Source organism: Vanessa atalanta, chromosome 6 (assembly GCF_905147765.1).
Source record: "Vanessa atalanta chromosome 6, ilVanAtal1.2, whole genome shotgun sequence".
Taxonomy (NCBI): domain Eukaryota; kingdom Metazoa; phylum Arthropoda; class Insecta; order Lepidoptera; family Nymphalidae; genus Vanessa; species Vanessa atalanta.
Genome location: NC_061876.1, coordinates 453,880 through 476,212, shown reverse-complemented (window position 1 = coordinate 476,212; position 22,333 = coordinate 453,880). Strand labels below are relative to the sequence as shown.

The 22,333-nt window shown below is 31.8% G+C and overlaps 1 protein-coding gene across 1 annotated transcript in view; it reads right to left on the bottom strand.

Annotated features, from left to right (window-relative positions):
- Positions 1-21,874, bottom strand: part of LOC125064485 (nuclear receptor-binding protein homolog) — a 59,645-nt gene extending 37,771 nt beyond the window's left edge. The window contains exon 1 of the mRNA XM_047671553.1: positions 21,412-21,874. Coding sequence (XP_047527509.1) covers positions 21,412-21,537 — 126 coding nt within the window. The 5' untranslated portion in view covers positions 21,538-21,874. The remainder of the gene's footprint in view (positions 1-21,411) is intronic.
- Positions 21,875-22,333: the final 459 nt, after the last annotated feature.

Sequence of the window (22,333 nt, the reverse complement as noted above, 5' to 3'; positions counted from 1 at the left end):
GGCTAGTCAGATGAATTACATATTCGATAATCATGATTGTATCCATGATGATCCATGGGTTTAGTGTATATTAAATAATCACTGCTCAATTGTAAATCTTAGATAAAATTATGGGCAGACTTCACAGTTTTATTATGCCCCACGGTTTCATCTGTTTTAAATTTGGATTATAGTTATGATATACATCCATGCAAATTTCATACAATTTGTGAAATTGGTTAGCGATAATGATAATAATCGAATCGTGACCGTACGGTTAAGTTTTTAGCTCAAAATGAATGGACTATCTGACGCAGAAATAATTATTCAAATCGGTCTAGTTATTCCTGAGATTAGCGCGTTCAACCGTAACCATCTTTCCAGCTTAATAAATCATTTATACACGATATGGTATAAATTATAATAATTGCATATATTACTTACGACGTTAAAATACTAGAACTTTTTTTTAAAGTAGAAAGTTTAACCATTCTTACAACGCCAATGCGCCACCAACCTTCGGAACTAAGATGTTTGCGGTAGAATATGTGAGTGGGTACCTACCCAGACGGGTTGACACAGAGTCCAACTACCAAGTAAAATTTAAATATTAAACTTGTTTCGTTTTACGTTATAGCCGAATGAAACCATATTGTTACATAATTTGTCACTATCGACTGGAGGTTATGGTGTCGCTGGATTTCTACACTCACTGACTTTGCTCCGTGTGTCGTGTTTGTTTGTACAAGACCCAATTTTATATTTCCTTCCTTCTTTGTATCGATATATTTCTCGCATTTGACACAAATACTTCCTTTTATTTCTTTACTGCATGCCTGACTGGGAAAATACCATACCAGTGATTACAATGCGACGATACCACAGAGTATTGTCGTATTTACTGCATTAATTTATAAAATTAGCGACGCAGTGTCATAACAGACGAGGGACGATTAGAACATAAACAGATTTTAAAGTACGCCGCTTCATTTACAGTTCAAGGAATGTTTAAAGTTTAATTCTTTATTTCAGACTACCCTATTTTTCGAACAGGTTTTTTGTTCTGGTAATTTTGTTCCAGGCTAGGCTAGGCACAAGAGACGCTAGTCAAGCGTTTAAGATCATTATTTATCTACATTCTCAAAAAGTTGCTACAATTTAATATTAAAATTTGTTTTAAAATATTTATTTACGATATTTTTTGAAGGTCATCAGGCGCCGGATCTCTCAATAAGTCTTGATTGCTAAAACCATATAGTTTAATGAGTAGTTTTACCTCATGACACAGTTATTATAATATAAAATAAAATAAACTTATATTTTAATAACTTTTCAATTAATTTAGCGGTCAAGGATTTTTCTTCAATGTTAATTCCGAACATAAGATATTTGATACTTTTAATTTGTTTAAAATTAGCTTTATTGTTGGTAAAAAACTTTTCAATTGTAGTATAGAATGGTATATTTAACTTGAAAGGCAATACAATGATTTAACACATCTAGCTGATCTAAAGATGAAGCCAAAGGGCGGGTAGTGAAACTTTTGAATGGCTTTTAGTAAACTTTTACGGGGACATTTGGTTTGTTGTGGTTTAGAATCTCATAAATCTCACTTAAAAAAAAAAGGTTAGTTTTTTGATTATTTTTAATATAATCGACGCTATAATTCATATTATTTTTTATAGTCAGTACGGGTAGGTAATAGATGTAGGTACTTGATGATAATAAAATACTTATATTTTAATCACACATATGGGTTTTTTTGTGACTCGTTTTTAAAACCTTACCTTACGTCGGTTGTCTTTTAGGAGACACATCGTCACATCGTCCTTCGTGTATGTTATATATAGCAAATCAATTGTTAAAGATTTGTCTCTAAATTAAATATTAATCTACTATTTTCATAGCTTGAATTTAAACTGTCAAAAGTCAAAAATATGTATTTACAATATCTATGCTATTTATGGAAGCAGAAAGTAACTCTAAAAATAAAAATGACCTTGTTTTATTAAATGAAAACGTCGTATACAATTCCATTATTACTGACTTCCTAAGAATAATTTTTAAATTTATCACGAACAATATCCAGCGAATACGCTAAAGACTTTGAAACGGCGCTAATATAGTAATTATAGCTGTCGGCGTCTAAAGGTCGAAATTTTATTTGGTACCGCTGTATTTTACACAATAACAATACAATTACAAATCCAACCAATACAACAACAGTATTATAACTAATCAAAAACTCTAAATGATCTATTTGCCTGCATTAGTATAGAAGCAATTAACTCAGTAGTCTTGTTTGAAATCAATAATATAGATACTGTTTAAAAAGTAATACTTTCATGTAAAATAAATAAATCATTTCGTGTAAATAAGTTTAATCAGGCAGACCTTTAGATGGAATTTAAAACGATCACTTTGTTAATTCCACGTTAATGCTAGTAAATCCTCATATGTGTTAATGTACTCGGAATATAAACAAAATGAAATTCTAGATAAGTCTAATCTAAATTTCCATAGCCTACTTTATAAGCTTTATTTTATATTATATACGAAACCTTTAGAAATTTCGAATCGTCCTTTAACAAGGTTTAATTTTAAACTAAAGTTACCAGTTACAAGGTAAGTAATGTAGATTCTACCGAACAGACCAGACAGGAAACGCAGTAGTTGCCCTTTACCTCGGATGAAATTTGCTTCAACTATAAAATTTCACCTGACATGAATATATTATTTTTTACAAACATTTGTTTAACCTTAGAATCTTGCAACAAAATTTTACGCCAATTGCACGAAACCGATTGAGCTGAATTTATACACACATTTAAGGTGAGGGTGCAAACTAAGTAGGTTCAATATTGTATTCATTTTTTCAATTTATTATTTTCTAGTCTTGTTGAAAGTGTAGGTATGATGTATATGAGAATTAAACATCACATTTTATCAATGAATTCCGTCGAGATTATACAATTGAAATCCGTTTTATTACGTACCTAATCATTAATGTACGATATAATATACCACGACGTTAACGAAACGGCACGCGTCGTAAGTAGGCAAGCACTCATCATTAAAGAATAAATTAACAGCATGAATCAGAGGGTACGCTGGTGAATCACAGCTTGTACGGTGACGTTGCACGCCATTAACGTCCTCATTACCATATAAGCAAGGATCAGAATATAATACGTGATTTTGAAAAGAACTGTCAAGTTTTGAATTCTGCATAGGTACGGAATCGTTGAGACGTGACATGATAATTATTTTAATGTCAACATTTGGACATTCGGCAACATTGGAGTAACGAGATGTTAACGTGTAATGCCGTTGACTTGTTGAGGCTTTTAAAGTTGCGTCAATGAAAACAATTTAAAGTAAGCGCTGCCGATATAAAAAAAAATAAACAAATCGATTATATAAATTTTAATAGAATAGAATAAAGAAACAAAGAAGAACCGAATGAGAAATCGTATAGGTATATATCACATATAGAAGACTAGGTAAAAGGATGCGTGTATATTTTAATATGATTTTAAAAGCAGATTTTTGAAATAAAAATGTGCACGAAGGAATGATATCTAATTATAAATTAATCAAAATAAAATCGTTTAAAATAATTTAATCAACAAAGTTAGTAAAAACACATATTAAATTATTTTAATATCACAGAAGAGTTATCGTAAGATAGTGATAAAGTATTAGAAATAGATTAAAATTATTATTAGTGTCGTGTGTGCGTGCGTCTGTACATTCTATCGGTACTACTAAAATTGTACATTTATTAATGTACAATGTGCTTCTTAATGTCAGCAAATACCACAACACAGTTTTTGCTGAAACTTTATTTGTTTTGTTATTTATAGCTTACTAGTTACCGCTCGCGACTTCGCCTGACTGTGATTGTTTCTGGCTGGTGTTAGGTAACTTTTTCCTCGATAAAAATATATAAGACAGACAGGTATGCTATTCCAGACTGTCTATCTCTGTGCCAAATTTAACCAGCCATTCCGGCGTAATTACAAACATCCATCCATCACAACTTTCGAACATATAATATAATTAAGATTAGGATGATTAGACTTCAAAGGTGTTTATGTACGTAGGTTTATATCTTGATACGACGACGGGAGCCGCAGATATGACAATAACAACCGATTTAATAGATTCATAATAATTCTTGTTATAGATTTAAGATATATATTAAATTTACACACATTTTAGTTTGGGGCGATCGAGATATTAAAATTATATTTATTATGTTACTGTACTAGTAAGCTACGTCGCGGTTTTGCGAAATTTAATAATGGTTAGCCAACATAATTATTTGTTTGGTCCATTGATATAGTTATTGTTAACAACTCGATGGCGTATGAATAAGGCATCGTCTCGATGGAACAAATACATTGTGTGTATGTTTACCCGATCAAGTAATTCAATAATACACATTTTTTTATTTAATTCGATATATAACTAGTCGTACAAAATAATACTTTATTATTTTGACACAAACATTCACATGGTCACCCTTGCATTGGTTTGGGTAGGGTGCGTCAGGACCGGAGACAAGGCGTGCTAAAAATAGCCTATCTATATTAAGAAGAATTTTTGTACTATTCATACAAATATATAAATACCTTTCACTTGTCAAACTTTCGGGAAAAAGCTTTCGTGATACAGAAATCGGAATTATAATAATATGTCACTAAATAATATTTTAGAACGTGAGATTAGTATCGCTGCGTAATTTTATATTTTGACTTAACATACTTAGCATTAAATAGGTCATCGACAATCGTGGTCATTCTTACTAAAAGAAATATTCACCATTTTTCGCCGTCCATATGCTGTCAAACTATGGAAATTGTCTAAAGTTTGTCTTGCAGTCACCATTAGATGGCCTATTTGCTCGACAACAAAAAAAAACTCAGGTTTTTTTAAATTACTTTGACCATATTACTTAAAGAAATAAAATACCGATTACGCTTTATTAAAACACCACTTACGTAAAAACGATGATTGTCAGCCATATTGGATTTCAAGTGACGTCAAATAGCTACATTAAGTATATATCAACTACCTAAACTCTTATTTGTATATTATACATGAATGAACGTTGTAGGTAATATATTTTCTTGGATTTTATTAAGTATAATAAAATAGTAGCTCATAAATTATTATTTGGAAAATTTCAAGGCGAGAAAGAGAAATAATTCTGTCAATTAGACGAAAGTGTTCCATTAAAATTGTCTAAATTCTTTAGTATATTTGCGATAGAATTTGTGGGGTAGTGCCCCTTTTCCATATATGTAAATTAAGACGAAAATGAATGAATGTTTTAAAGTATTAAATACTAAAAAAAACTAATAGCTTTTAAAATAACTAATAATGTGTATCCACCAATCTGCACTGGAGCAGCGTGGTCGAATAAGCTCCAAACCTTCTCCTCAAAAGTGAAGGAGGCCTTAGCTCAGCGGTGGGAAATTTAAAGGCTGTTAATGTATAATGACATGATTATATATATATATATATATATATATATATATATATAAATATAATTGGATAAATAAAATACAAATAAAAAACTAAAAATAATTTAATTATTTTGAATCATCTCTACATAAAAATACTAATAAACTAAGTCACCGTGTTATAGTAAATTTCGAAATCTTAATTTCGCAAAGTTATCGATACTAAACTACGTTACAATAACTTGCGAGTTACGAGTCGAGATATGTGTAGCGATAAATTACAATAAATCCCCGACAACACGAGGGGCACAATGGGTGCCGTGGGCGTGCCGGTCGCGAACCATCCAGATAATAGCGAGGTAAATCTAGCGAACCAAGTTGAGAACATTTTGCCATGTGTCTGAGCGATGCTTTCAAAATTGTACACAAGAAAATAGTTTGCAATAGTTTCAATAAATATTTTCAATCTTGAAATAAAACTAGTTTTTAACGGATTTAATCGCGTATATTAATTATTTTAACATCCCGACGTTTCGAGCACTTTGCAGTGTTCGTGGTCACGGGCAGACCCGTCTGCCCTTTATAAATAAACAGAAACAAATATAGTTTTAGATAAAACTATAAAGAATCACATCACCACGCAAATGTCCAATAACTATGTTATCACTGACAAACTTGCCTATTGAAACCGGTATTTAAATCCCCACACGTATCCTTAACGTATATTAAACGTATCAAATAAACTTTATGTATTCCATTTAAACGTCATTAAATTATATAGGTCTTGATTTTACATTGCTTGTCTACTTTTTATCAACATTCATCCTCATTTCTTTTAGAACTGGCGTTAATAACTCAGCGATATTTCATTTCAACACTTAAATTTATGATTTTACAACTAACACATTCTACCTTATCAAACGGATTATTCAAATCTAATAATAGATCTAATAGATAACGTCTTATGGGATATAAATAACAATTAAGCTATAAAGGCAGGCCATTTTAGTATTATTGATCCTATTCAATGTGCTCATAGTTGCATTTGCTGAACATCTTCGTAATAAAGACTAGAATAATGTAAACTTCTTAATATAAAGATAAATTCATAATAATAATTCTCTAAACTGTAATTAATACGAGATTTACAAGCGTGACGTATAAATGCAACAACTAAGCTTCGAGCAAATCACGATCGGAGCTCAATTGAATATTCAATATTTACTTTAGATACTAATATCGCTGCGTGAAATTCTGTTTCGATAAATGGAAGGATTGGATATTTAAATGGACTGGATATCCTTATTAACAAAGTAGACGTTACGACCTTTTGGAATTCTCCGAAAGGATTTGGGACTTTCCAAATGGATTTTATTCTTATTGATGAGGTAAAATACAAAAAAATAGGTCGACTAACGATTCTGGACAGTCGAGATACAGGCTGGTAAACAGTGACGACAATTATCGCAATTAGAATTCAGCAATCGATAAGCCTTTGATTATTTATTAGGTAGATAACATAAGATCAACTAGTTTAATTCTTCTAATTATGGACAATGCAAATATTTTCAAACCACGTGAAAAGTATAATGTGGACTTTGAAACTTCTCGGAACACGCCGCAATTTATCCTCACATTTACATTCGTACTCCCAACGCCAAGTTGATGTTCTGCAGCCTACGCGACAATTTGCGCAGGCGGCCGACAAAATTTATAGTCGCCTTCAACTTGATCTGTAATGCAAGACTCGAGACCCGTTGCTATAGGCATTTTGGAAAGCTACACGAACTAACCCAGGTGTTCCGAGTTGAAGCAATAATGTTTCAACTGGTCGATCATTTTAAGCGAAAACGCTGCTATCGGGTGAATCTCTACTGGAAGCGGTTTTTTTAAATATACATATATAAAATTTTGGTAGATAATGTATTACCAAAAACATACACGGTGAAATATTTACTTCGTAAAACTTAGGGCTGTTACAAAGATATTTCGACGAAAATGTAACAATTTCATTATTTCAGAGACCGAAGTGTTTTGTCTGGTCTGAATGGACAGTAACATTAATGAATTTGTGTGGGAATTCCATTGTAGAGTCAATTATGAATTGAGAATGTAGCTTTTACAATAATAATGAGAGAAACTACAACGGTAAATAAATTAACACGTTAATACGATAATCTACACATATATTTTAATACTCTCATCTCTATTTTTCTCATTATGGTGAAGGTTTGATGTGTAATCATCAATATAGTGGTTAATTGTGTTAAAGCTGGAAATAGGTATTTGTTAAATTATACAACTGATATTATGTCTCTAGTTGATTAAAATTTGCGATAATCTAATTTTTATGCAATTAGGAACATTATTTATGACACAGCTCGTAAAAACTATATTTAGTGTACAGTTAATAGCCGGAGCTATTTAAGATATATTATTTATATATAAGACTTATAGACAGACAGACGGAATAAAATATTAAGATCCGGCAATCTATTCCGCACATGTCACGGCCCATTGCCTGCGTTCAATGCCACTGCATGTACAATAAAAATGCTATTCGCCTCTACGCATTAGGAATATCGCAATTGTAAAACAATAAACAAACGTATAGGTGCACAGCAAAGGTCACGATCATTAACTACATTGAGATTACTCAATGTATCCACTTGAGAAACGTGAGGTATGTTTCATAAATCCTAACTTTCATCGTTCGATATATCATTAACTGTTATCGTCAATAAACGAGCGAGCAAATAGAAAACAATTCATCATTGTCAATCAATGCGCTTGCATCATTACACATGCCGTCTGAAAATATTATTGATTTCAATATTTAACGTACCACGAGAATCGAGATAGACTCGAGTAAATCAAAGTTGAATGTGTGAATTATTATCATTATAAAAACATATCATAAATAAAATAATTTGATATATGCAGTAGTTTATATAAAATTCATTATTGTCATCAAAGTTTGTCCTATACCTAGTCAATTTAATTACTATTCTAATAATTAAATAAAGAATTTCCGTCGTATTTATATGATAATAAATAAATATAATCTATATATAGAAAGTCCAGAACGCGATAAGATAAATCTAAACCATTAATAACCAGTTGAACGCTGACAAGGGAAACTAGAAGGCCGACGTCACGAGAGTAACGACCGGAAAACATTAAAATACATATCAACGTCTTAAAATACGACAGCTATTTCTCAAGGCAGATCTTTGAGCAGATAAGGCTATACGTACTGCAACTGATATTGCTCGCTCACGTCAGATTCACATTGCAATAATGTTTGAACAATGTTTCGCCAAAATGTCGTCAGCGCTTCAAAACAGCCATATGCTACCTACGTAAATGCATGCATAGATAGAAGCCATATTTAATTTTCTCTTTTTACTTTCAGAGTACTTTTCGTACTCAGTTTTAACATTATAAAGTGAAATACAAGCTTTTAGTACGTATAAAATAATGTATTTTAAAATGGAACCAATTACGTCAAAAACTGTTTCGCAGTTCTTGCATCGCTTTCGCTTGCCGTATAAATTTATTCGTCTGATCGAAACGTGATCGTGGTCGATGGTATCGTCTAAACACTCGGCCCTTTTAAATGGGAACGGCCTCTAAATGGAAGTGAGGCTAAGATCATTGCACCCGCCCTGTTGGTCACTGAATCACAGCCTTTCTCTTGTCTGTCGTCTGTCTGGGCGAGGGGCAGCCTCATGGATGCGGTAACACGGTAACACTTTCACATCGCTATTGTACTTACAGCATTCAAAAACGACCAGTCGGATTTCAGCTTCTATTTTTAGATATGACGCCTATACACGGTACGAAATAAAAAAAATCACGACAATGATAGTGATTGTTGAATGGAAAATATATTTTATGGAATTAGGTTGGTACGTACACGCAAATTTTTCCTCTTCAATACTGTTTTTGGAATTTAAATTGAATTTATAAGCTCGAACCAATATGAAGCCAATGAAAGTAACGATCGAGCTTAACTAGTTGTACAATTGTAGGCTCTCGGTCATCATTATGACATTATAGAACCAACGAGGCAATATAATAAATTGCTATAATTAATTAAACCATTTAAAGGTGAACGCACGCGTAATGTAATGGTTATCGCGTTGAAAAAAACAAGCAGTTATATTTGAGGCATCTTATTAGTATTTTATAGAAAATACGTGCTTTCTAAAGACGATAACAAAATCTATACATATAATAAAATTAGTAATATATTTCGACAACTACCGTGACTCATTTGACATTCGTAGCAGTTTGCCTTAACACGCTTCAATGAATATAATACATTCATTCATACCAAATTCATTGATACACATACTAAATTTAAGGAAAAGCTTTATAGATACGAATTCCATTGCTAGTATAGTTTGACGCAACATTAATCTGCTAAATGGCGAGACAACTAAATTAACTGATACAAAAATATAGTCTGTAGTAGAATTTACCTTTACTAAACAATATATTTCATTTTTCGATCTTTACATTTAAGCAGTAAACGTTCACAGCAACTAGTAACAAAAAGTAGACGTGACGTATGATAATGACACAGGAAACGACATAAACCCTCATAAACCCAAGTTGAGTGGGTAATGTAAGTATGTTTGTTAGCTGTTAACACTAGATTACTTATGGTTACGTACCTGTTGAATCCGTCTATATAATCGTGTCAACAGAATGTTTTAACTTTAATAAATAATTAATAGCATTGTTCTTAAAATATAAAACATTTTATAAATTCTAGTTTATTTCAGTTCATACAAATGTATATTAGCCTAGTTTTACAAATTAGTCTTAAAAAAGATCACCATTAAAAATATCTCAATGCGTCTTATAATTAAAACCGGAAGTTATCAAGAAAAAAGGACATAATCACAGGTTATATAATTCATCAATGCCGTGACCTTGTTTTAAGATAAGTGCGCAGTTTTGTAGAATCTAATAAGATTATCTTGTTTTAGAAAAACTAAAATCTTGTTTATAAGCACGATATGTATCATTAAAAATTTAATGTAATTAATATTACGAAATGTTTCGTTTAAAATCGATATGAATGTAACAATGTAAAAATTTTTGTTTGATTGTCTATTAACTGTGTGACGTAATGGATTTTAAATTGGTCTCAGACATGTTGAGACAAGTCTGACGACAAGATTCAACAAGATCAAAAAGCATGACAAATCGGTATGTTTTTTTTTTTCGTTTAGTAACTTCCCGGTTGTATTCATAGTTTCGAAACGTTATTTTTCATACCTTGAGCTTGCGTAGCTATGCAATCCATTAAGTGGATGCAAATATGCAGATTGCAGGCAGTGAGCAAGTCGGTAATTGTGGTGCAGAGGGATGTAGGCTAAATAGATCTCAGCGGTTGGATTTTTAATGAGAAAACTTCAAGGCAATCCTACTAAGAATAGTGTAGACCGAAAATAACGGCTGCTGGGTAAGGATCCCTCTCCTTTTGGGCAGACGGTGTTGGTGGAAGAGTTTTACGCGTTTTAACTAGCACTATCACGTGTTTCATAAAATAGAAGGCCGTTTGTGGTACGTTGAACTCTGCGATCGTTTAAGATATTGATCTCATAGCGTTTCTTGATTTTATCAGGTAACTAAATCAAAATTATTAATTATGAGCTTAACAACTCTCGAGTGGAGTTAAATAATGTTGGGTGTAATAACGAAATGTGAACAGAGAAAAGTACTACAGTCTTGCCTTAACGACCGTGCAGACGACGATGAAGAGTACTGGAGCTGTAAGTAGGGCGGTATTAAATACCGCACTTTGAAACCAATACATGAGTTTAATCTAGATAAAGCCGTATTATTAAATAAGCAACTCGCAACCAATGCAAGCTGACTTTAATGGTTACAGATAACGAAATTATATATGTGGCATCGTCCGGCCAGTACTTACGTGAAATTTGTTTTCGATTTTTCGAAAGCAATAAGTAATAGTTCATGTGCTCTTAACGTGCAATACTTGAGGAAAAAATTCTAAACGATGACAAATCATTTGACATTTGAATACATTTAACTGATAATAGATAATGCTAATACGTATTATGAAAGAACCTAAACACATCATATCTAATATAAAGAAAACGTCCGTACACAGTCTAGTAAGATTAATTTTTATTGTTCAGGTTATGGATCTACACAAAGGATTTTTGGGAGACTCTTGTTTAAGGAATATTTACTAATTGTTTATTTTTTCTCGTGTTTTGTTGTACGATAAAGTATATTTGTATTATGGTTGTTCGTACGGAAAAAACCATAACGATGCTACAATCTAAGCAGCAAATCGCGTGTAAAACCCCCATTGTTTTAGTGCATAACGCGACAGTTTCCGACATAAGGCCGCTCACGAAATGGCAAAGATTAAGGTCTAAAGTCTAGTAATGATACCAAACATTATAGCACTAAATATTTAAAACATCTTACAGACATAGGTATTTAATACTCACTGATTATCTAAATTTTACCTTTGCGCATTACTTGGTGAAAGATGAGATGGACTAATCTGGATAGGTCCAGGCCCTCATCACATGTTCTACCTAAAAACAACAATACTTAGTATTGTTGTGATCCGGTTGGAAGAGTGAGTGAGTCTGTGTAACTTCAAGCACAAGAGACATATGAATAATAAAAAGCCATGATCGTGAATTTGTAGCAATCGTATCACTAAAAAAGATTGCAAACAATTATGAATCACGGCTAAATCTTTCTTGTAACATATATTATTGTAGGTGCTTTCATTATAGTCGTATAATATTCCTAAAGTCCCAAGTCTAAAACAGAAATCGTTATTTGATGTGAGTTATTATTATATTATATTTTGATGGTAGGTGGTAAATCAAGCATTAGCATTGCTAAAACAAATTGTTAACAAGAAGACGTTGGATTTCTTCATTAAAATATAAAAGAGACATAAATTATATACTTAATTAGGTCGAAGGCTTCACAAGTTTCATATTTTATCATAAATTATGATTAAAGATAACGTTGGGTTATTATTTATTGGTCGGAGAGGATATTTTTCGCTGACTTATTAATTTTGTAATGTATTACCAAAAACCAATACCTACCGATTTGTTTTATTATGTATCGAGTTGGGCAAATGAGAATGGGTTTTAATTTATTTTGTTCAGTGATCAGATGGTTATTTAGCTTGCTTGTGTGTGTATGTATGTGTATTTTACAGACACGAATCCATCTATCAAATTGTATTAGACGAAACTTTCGAGCAAAGTTAAAATTGATTGGCGTCTATAAAAACTTAATGCGAATCCCCCGACTTTCTTTTGCACATCTTTTAATAAATCGACGTTATAATTTCACTTTCATACAAAAAAGTACGCGTCAAACTAAATAAAAGTAACGGTGACCCATTGAGGAATATATAATAAGCAGTCTTGAACTTGAAATTTGCCATTCGAATATGATATTTATGTATACGTAATAGGGTAGGGTAGGATACATTAATCGTACCATTCGATGTGTAATATCGGTGTCAAACAAATGGAACGAATCATGATGAATCGGCATCGTGTAGGCTTGATGCCAATCGTATAAAAACTTTACACGTGACAAACTCACTTCAAGGAAGATATATACGACTAGCGGCATCGGTACCATTAGCTTTTATTTTGGTAACTAGATTTTCTGGTTTTTCTATAGAAAGTGATTTATATATATATAGATCAAGTACTATTTTGTATTATCGCGGTAGATCGTCAGGTATTGGCTAGTTCATACTAAATTTTATCAAATTCTGTTTAGAGGTTTGGCCTCGAGAGAGCAACAACCAGACAGAGTTAATTTCGCATTTATAATATTGGTATGGATTAGATTACTGCCAGACACTATGAGTAAAATTGAAACTTTTTCTATGTTATTTTGTTATAAACTATCATATGTAGAGCTTCGTTCAAGCCCGTCTGGTTTGGTAATAGCCACTGATCATATACTATACCGCTAAACAGCAATATCTGGTATTGTTTCTTTTTGGTGAGTGAGCTAATGAACTACAGGCACAAGGGACAAATTTCTTACAGCTTCAGACATGGGCAGTGATCACCACTTACCACCAGATGTCTCACTTGTCCGTTCGTCTACTTACATTAAAAAAAAAGACACCAAATCGAACTATTCAGATTTTTGTTAGTGTATACATATTAGTCTACTAATGTAAGCGATCTATCTGCTTGTACTATGCTAATGCTAATACACAAAAAGGTCCCCTCACGCCAGCTTCCAATGCAAGTATTCAAACACATCTTAATATACCAAAACTTGCCAAAACACAAAGTATAAACAGGAATTTGAAATGATGTATTTATTTTGATAAGGGTTTATTCTATTTGATAAATAAATTAAATTTATTTCGCATTTTCCGCCCATTATTTCAAGTAAAAAAAGTACCTGTTAAAGTACATATTAAAGATTCGTAAACAAGAAAGTGGTCGTGAACTTTTCTGCAAACATTTTAGAGACCGAACAAATGTTTCACAAAGTTTTCGTGTATCTGATAGTTTTGAAAGCGCGCAGACCAACAATTTTCCCATCTACTGTTACGTCACAATCAGCTTGACCTCAAAAATACGCAACATGTAAAAAAAATATAGTAGATCCGTTCTGAAACTATAAAACAAATTATAAAATAGACTTTATGGAAAGTTTTTTTTATTTTGGAAATCCAGTAAAACTGTACAAATAACTAACTCTTTCTAAATTTTGTACGATTGTAACTTCTGCCTATAAGGTCTGCCTGCCTATAATACAAACAATTAATTTAACATACTTTTTAATTTTATAGTATAATTATAGGTAATAAGATGATAAAAAAGAAGGTAATTGACGCATTGATAGGTAATTCATCGTTGGGTCAACATGTCAAAGAGATTAATTAATTACATTAAACAGAGACATGTAAACATTGTATATGTAGATCTATATATTGCTGGGCCTACTTGGTGGGAGGGCTTCGTGCAAGTCCGCCTGCATAGGTACCACCCACAGATCAGATATTCCAAATAAAATAAATAACAGTGCTTAGTATTGTTGTATGCCGGTTTGAACGGTGAGTGAGCCAGTGTAACTATAGGTGCATGGGTCTAAAATCTTAGCTTCCAAGGTTGGTGGTGCATTGGCTGTGTTAGGGACGGTTAATATTTTTTTCAGCGCAAAAGTCTGTTTGTGGTTGTCGATGGTGATTGGTCACCGCAACACACACTTACCATCAGGTGACGTTACCATAAAAAACAGACAAAATACATCACACTGACTTTTAACAATGAACTATCCAATAACAGTAGTGCCTGTCTGAAGTTGGCCGTATTCATGCCGAAGACAATGAGTCACGGACATTCGTTCAAAGAGATCAATGATCTCATCGATATTATCAGATTCCCATGTTTTTTAATGACAGCCAATAAACTACGTGACCTGGATAATTGGAGATTCGCATGCTTAATGGAATTAGGCATTGGTAATTAGCGTAGTGTTCTCGACATAGCTGGGAGTGGCATCAATAGTATTAGTTACGTTTTCCGAAAAATATTCCTGGACATGGATGTGGATATTATATAACTGATAATATTGATAAATATCATACAATTTTGAAATTATATACTATCATATGCTCAAGTTTACAAGAGCATCGTAACTTAGTGACCTAAATGTGCATAATGTTAACACACATACATAAAGTTGCTGAAATGTATCAAGCAGATGATAGCGAATCGTACCTAATTTTATCCGTTTTATTACATTTAGTTAGTTACATTTAAATATTAGGATTATATAATTTAAATGTGTAATGTGTTTAACCTTGTATTTTACTTTACTTGTATATTTGAATCAAATTTCGTGTCTGAAATTAGTAGCACCTATAAGCTGAAATTTTGTCATCACTTTTGATGCTGTTGAAAATCTTATGTATTAATAGTGTTAGTCGATGTCTGTCGCAGTGATTACGGGACGATAATTAAAGAGGATTCTTGATTGCTATTTACTAAATTGTTACATAAAGAATTAATTTTATGGACCGGAAAAAATTACTTTCAGTTTACAATGAAATGAAATCAAAACAAAACCTGTCATAAATATCGATATTCCTAAAGAATCTTTTGAATAAACGCAAACTTTCGAGGGAAACCCATTAGTAGTAAATAATTCTAGTACAATATGTATAATAAACAAGATAATAATCAGAAAACAAGAGTACAATTTAGTTTAATTGGTTTAATTTCTACTTTATGCAATCAACTATAAACATGTGTGACGTATCGGAAAAATGTCGTCCTTGTCTCGAATTAGCGAATTTCATTTCTAAAATAAACTCTAAAACATTCGCACGCTTTCCTATGAATTTACATTTCAAATTTACATAGCTAAAGGTCGCGCGTTTCTCATAGCGTTTGTCAGCGACCACAAAAAATACATACACAGTTATATATGTCAAGATGCAAACTAATGGAATGACATTGGACTACGTCTAGGTCATAGATTCGACAATTGACGAAAGCTAGTCTCGAGCACGAGGTCAGGCCAGGAATAGGAGCATCTATTTGACAGACGTATCGTTGACACTCAATTACTGCTGCTAATATATTTTTCCAATCTTCGTGTACGTCGTCGCCGAATTGGTAGAACTGTTAGCTATGCAGTTATGTCTAGACTCAACATTCGATTTTTGAAGATAAATAAGATAAATGACACCATCTAATTAATTAAAATATCTTTATAAACTAGTTTCTTACTATCTGTATAATATCTTATAAAATCGTTTGTCCCGGCTAACTATCGACGCACTGACAAAACTAACGAGTATGAGAAAGCGTTTGGAACATAAATTTATTTTAAAACGTAAGGATCCGCTAAAAAAGGATTATTTTCAAAATTCAAAATTCACGTATAAGATTTAAAATACGGTTTAATATCTGGCAAGTTTTGATAAACGAGTAAAAAAAAATACAACTGCATAAAAAGTTGTAAATAAAAATATAAAAAGTTTTTGCTTTACTGTTTCCAAGGATATTCGAAAACAAAAATCTAAGCCAACTCACAATATAAGTAGAAATGCATGAAATCGCGCACATCTCCTAAATAAACAAGGCACAATGTAATTGCTGTTCCACGAATACGTCATCTTCTGAAATGTATTAATAGCATGTCGTTGGTTCAAATAAACTTGCAAGTTGACAAGATGTGTCTTCGAAGAAATGGCGGTTTTGTTCGGTTCACGGAAAACGATGGAAATGGTAATTATTGAGCAATTAACACTTAACGGCGTCGGTTACCGTGCAAGCGGTTACAAGAACGTCTTTCGCCTAGTGGTTAAAATTTGCGCGGACTAGTCACTTGTCAATTATTCTACCGTCAAACATCATTAATACAATTTTCCTTTCTGATACATATAATTAAGTATTGAGTAAATAAATTCTCTGTATTTCTGTGTTCCGGTTTGAACAGTGAGTCAATTGGTGTAATTGCAGTCAAGAGGGAATTATTATCTTATAAAATAAAAATATTCTTTATTCGAGGAGGGTTTTATAAGGACTTTTGAGTCATGTTACAGAATTAAATGTTAAGCTACCACAGATTCGAAATTTAGATCCCACCAAGAAGAACATCGATTAACCGATTGACGGTGTATTTATGGTGTAAGGAATTGTTAATGACTTGCAATGCAATTTTCAATGAGCAAAGTTGATTACTTACTAGGCGATCTAATGCGATCTTTTTAATGATGTTAACGATTTAAGACCCAAGTTGTTGCAGATTAAAAATGCATGTAGAATATAGAGCATCCTACAATTGCAGAATAGTATGTTTATATGTTGTGATTATATGAAATAATGATATTGTTCTCCTAAACTACTTTGGTCACGGTGAAAAAATCAACTCATAATCAGATGGGAACTTAAGCCGATACACCCGAATATAGTTTAGGCGCAAGAGAAACGACTTGTGAAATTTCCGTGGAAGAACAAGAAAAATTGATAATGTATTCCTACAATACCAATGTCTACTTCTTCTTAGTGCTACTTATATATTCCTAAATTGTTAATCCAGTTTGACAGAAATTCGACATTACTTGGCTCGGTTCGTCCGAAAATTTAGAAACTTGAGAACAAAACTCCGTATTACGGAATTTTAGATTTATGCCACTTGGATCAAACTAATATGGTCTTAAGCAGGAAAAGTTTATAAATTGGATTGAAAGTTTTAAATTCAAAATTATACGATATATTCCCGCTGATGAGCGCAGTGAAATTCATTTAAAGCTTGTCTACGAACGTGTAAATTTGTATAAACCGAACTAACTTAACTGGATATCGCGGAATCGAATGTGGACCTATTCATGTGTTGCGGCGAAAGGTTAAAAAATCTGCGTGTGTCTCATAACCTCCAACCAACCCAAATTGGAATAGTTAGTTGAAAATTGGTATTAAACTTTTATTCTAAAGAGGCGAAATTACGTCATTGATCTTGCTCTATAGGGTGTTACTGATAAATATGGCGCACGCAAACCTCACAATCCGTGTTTACCTTAGGCAGTAAGGTTCCCTTAGTGTTGTGTTAATTAATATTTCAATATAAATCTCGTGGAAGATAGGTTGAATTCAAAACCATTTTAAGCTTTCAGTGAAGATCAGACCTTTCTCCAGCAGTGGAACACTCATAGAATATTACTGACTACTAACTACGAATATGAATTACCTTATGTTGAGTGAGGCAGTTACAATTAGTTATTACAGATGTTTCGATTAGCATGAAAAATGACCCCAGGCCTAGAAAGCGACAGTGATTTTTGTTGCGCAAGCGCCGAATCGCCAGCGGTCAGTGACCGGCGCGGGCGCAGCGCGGGGAAAGTCGCGTTACTAAGTAATGACTGTTTAATTAACTCTCGTGCGTACGCTGAGACTATAGACGGGGGGTGGCCACTAAATTAGCCACGAGTTAAATTAATTAATTTTAATGATTAGCGAATTATCTGCAAGACTTTTATAATGATACACATTCAGAATGTATGAAATTCTTAAACGTGTGTTATTAAAATATAGTTTTTATGGCATTTATGGCAAACTGGCATGGAATGGAAAGTGAAAACACCACCCATTAACATCTGCAACACATTAAGGCTTGCGGGTTCATTGACAATCCTTACGAAGTGATTGATTTAATTTGAAATTCAAAAGAGTATTTAACTAATCAAATATCTAAAAAAAAATTAATATGTAAACCCGTTATATAAACGAAGATTTCAATGCCGTCATTTTTAACAATATCGAAGCAACCATTTACATTATAGGTAGGACTTTGTGCAAGCCCGTCCGGGTAGCTACCATCCTTTCTACCACATACTCTACCGCCAAACAGCAAAACTTAAATTTAACGTTTGCCATCAACAGAATCTTAGATCTCAAGGTCAGTAGCGCATTGGTAATTGGTAAGGAATGGTTTATATTCCTTACAGCGCTAATGTCTATGTGGTGGTGACCACCCACCACCTTTACAATAAAAAGGCGCTTATTATCTATCTACTATAAATAAACACCTTAGCGCACGCCGCACGGTTTTTTTCGTGTGTTTATTTAAATATCATTCAATATCTCCCGAAGTACCGGTCCAAGTAGCGAAGTGTAAACGGTAATTTGTATTTACAGATAACGCTTAGAATTCATTTTATTTATTTTGATAACAATTAAGCATTGTTCCGTTTTCGTTAATGTTTTTTTTTTAACATAAATATAATATACGCGCTCTGAAGTTTTGGTTGATATTTTGGAGATCTACTTAACTTACATAGAAAATTTTGGCAGCGCAAGCTTGGAAAGTACCCAGACCGACAATTTTCTTCCCCACTGCGTCGATATAACACGCTAAAATATATTTAACCTATTATTACTTTATAGATTACATACCTCCTGAAATTACAACAATATTTAATATGGAACATTGTGATTTTTTAAAATATATCATTTTCATTATACATGTCAAAATTAGTCGATGTATTTATACATTTAGTAATTGACTTACGATTATGGGTCATAAACGTTCGCATGTCATACCCAAATAGTTTATACCAAAGTCTAGACAGTTCAGACATTATTCATGAATTAGTTCGATTACTTACTGTATATTTATTGAGTCATCACAGTAAAGTGTGACGAAACATCTCTAGAAAATTCCTCTTCTAAAAATAACCAATTCTAAATATATTAAAACACTAATTGGTCGCTCAATTAGTTAACACTCTAACCCATTTTTAATGTTAATAAATTTAAAAAAGATAATTGATTTTACAAGCTAGTTTACATACAGATAATGATGTTCGTTTATTATTAAAAATATTATTTAATTAAAGAAAAAACAACAACAATTAGAAATATCAAGTTTGGAATATATTTAGATATGTAGCTAACTAAACAATCCTGGAATAGAAAGAATAACTCCCTTTGAAAAACGTAAGGAAAACAACTAACAAAAGACTTATCTGTATATGTGCGAAACTTCTCTACAGTAACAACAAAAGCTTATCAACAAGTTGTTACTGATCAAATATATTCATTGATATATAATTTGAAAAGCAGATCATTACTCATTAAAATATGAGTCACCATATTTTTGTTTGACGTTACAAACTTTGTTATTAAAAAAATATAATGTATATAAGCGAGCATAAAAAATATTTTCATATAAATCAAATAAAAAAATTGGTTATTTATTTTGAGCAGTGTTACATTTAAAAAATTGTAACGACATGTTCCCACACAGATTTCAACACATTTTGAGAAGCGGTAACATATTACGAGACACAGTCACTCAAACTATTCAACACTTAATTTAAAAAAAATATGGAATGTTGTATATTATATAGAAGTTCAATATATATACTTTATTTAGCTATTCAGAAATAATTACATATTATTTTAGTTTGTTTTAATTTTATTTTATGGCCACACACGGTATCTCATGTACTTTCACTATTAATTCCGAGTTTAATATTTTATCATATAATGATAACCAGTTATGAGCAAATAATTAAAATATGGTGCTTCTATGATTAATTGCCTTATTAGATTTCTGAGTAATGTCTTTATTCTCCTTACAGAAAAAAAAAACAATGGGGCGAACTGTCATTTAAGCTAAATTAATGATTTGTTCAAAGTGACCTTTTTGATTTGAAACTCACTGTAGTAAAAATATTTATTGTTTTATTTCAATTTAGTTCATCAGATAACAATACAGATTGTAAATTGTTCAAAATAGTAATATGTAATGTAAATTTACAAGTACTATAATAACTAAATTTTTTATAGAATTATTCAATAATACTTTAAATTCAATTTTTAGACCTTTTATCTTATACTGGAGTGTGCTATTGTATTAAAATAGATTTTTTGTAATCATAAATACCGCAGACTGAAAACCACATTAATTCGTTATAAGTAATAATAAAGTATTTGAAATAACTGTTGGTAAAAACTATTTGCATTATATTTTAAATAGTACTTTTTTTATATTTACTTTGGATTTTATTTAATTATAATTTTTATTATATAAAAAAAGATAACAGCTTCTTATAGTTTTCAGAAAAAACAACTGACACTAACAATTTAAAAGTAATAAATATTTATTTAAGTTTATTTAATTTATATCAAAATATATCTAAAGATATAAAAACTTATTTTAAATTCAAGATAATTATTTATGATTACACTAATATTGTTATTATATGAATTAAATAAAAACATATACAAAGAGAATGAGTCAGTTTAATCATTTTACGACAAATTAACTACGTCTTATTTTAAATATCTGCTAACCTTGTGAATCAGCTGATGATACCTTTGTTCTGGCCTACATTTCGATTATTTCGTCAATTATCTACTTGCTCTCAATAAATACAAGTACTTACCTCTTCACGACGTTTAAGCCAGCGGCCGCAAGGACTCTCCTCCAGGATTTCGCTCTCATCCTCGGAATCCTCTCCACTTTCCCTGGGCGACTTGCGCTCCTTGTCGATGCTTCTGCCGCCCGACATACCACTTTTTTTGTAACACTACAGAAACAAAGGTAATCACCGCACAGTCAACAAATAATTCACTGATGTTTTTACGAAGAAAACACTAGGAAATATTTTCAAAATACACTTTTTCTTGTAACCATAACCAAGGTTGCAAGACTAGATGTCACTAACGTTTCATCCCAAACCATTATTTGTAACACGACACAGAATAGAAAGCCTTTTCTTCAAAATGTAAAGTTTAAAGATTTTTCTATATAAAGCAATACAACGCAGTGAGTCTAGTGAGCTTACTCATGATAATTGAAATAAATTGTTCGCCGGCGTATCTCTCTCGACGTATTTCTATCCGACACAAATATAAAATCAGAGACAACTTCATTTTTTTTTTGTCTTCTTAACAGTCATAGACAATACTCTATATTACAGGTATCTTACGTTTCTTTAAAAAATCTGAAAATAAAATTGAAACAAAACTATAGTTTTTAATAATTAACTTTTTATATTAATTACATTTACTGCAGCATAAATACGTAAATATTATATTAATTTTAAATTTTTTAAGGCGCCCTCTATGGACACGTTCTAAAAACGTTACGTATATCGTTTATAAGATAACAAAGAAAAATATGAATAATATTGGAATTATAATAATATAATGATGTTTTTTTTTTTTAGTTTTTGTACATATACATTGGTTTATTATTATATTAACGTTAAGGAACACAAATATAGAAGGTAGTACAGATCAGCGCCATCTATCAGAAAATGATAAAACTATTTGTTATGAACGTCACGAAGAATAAAGCGGGTA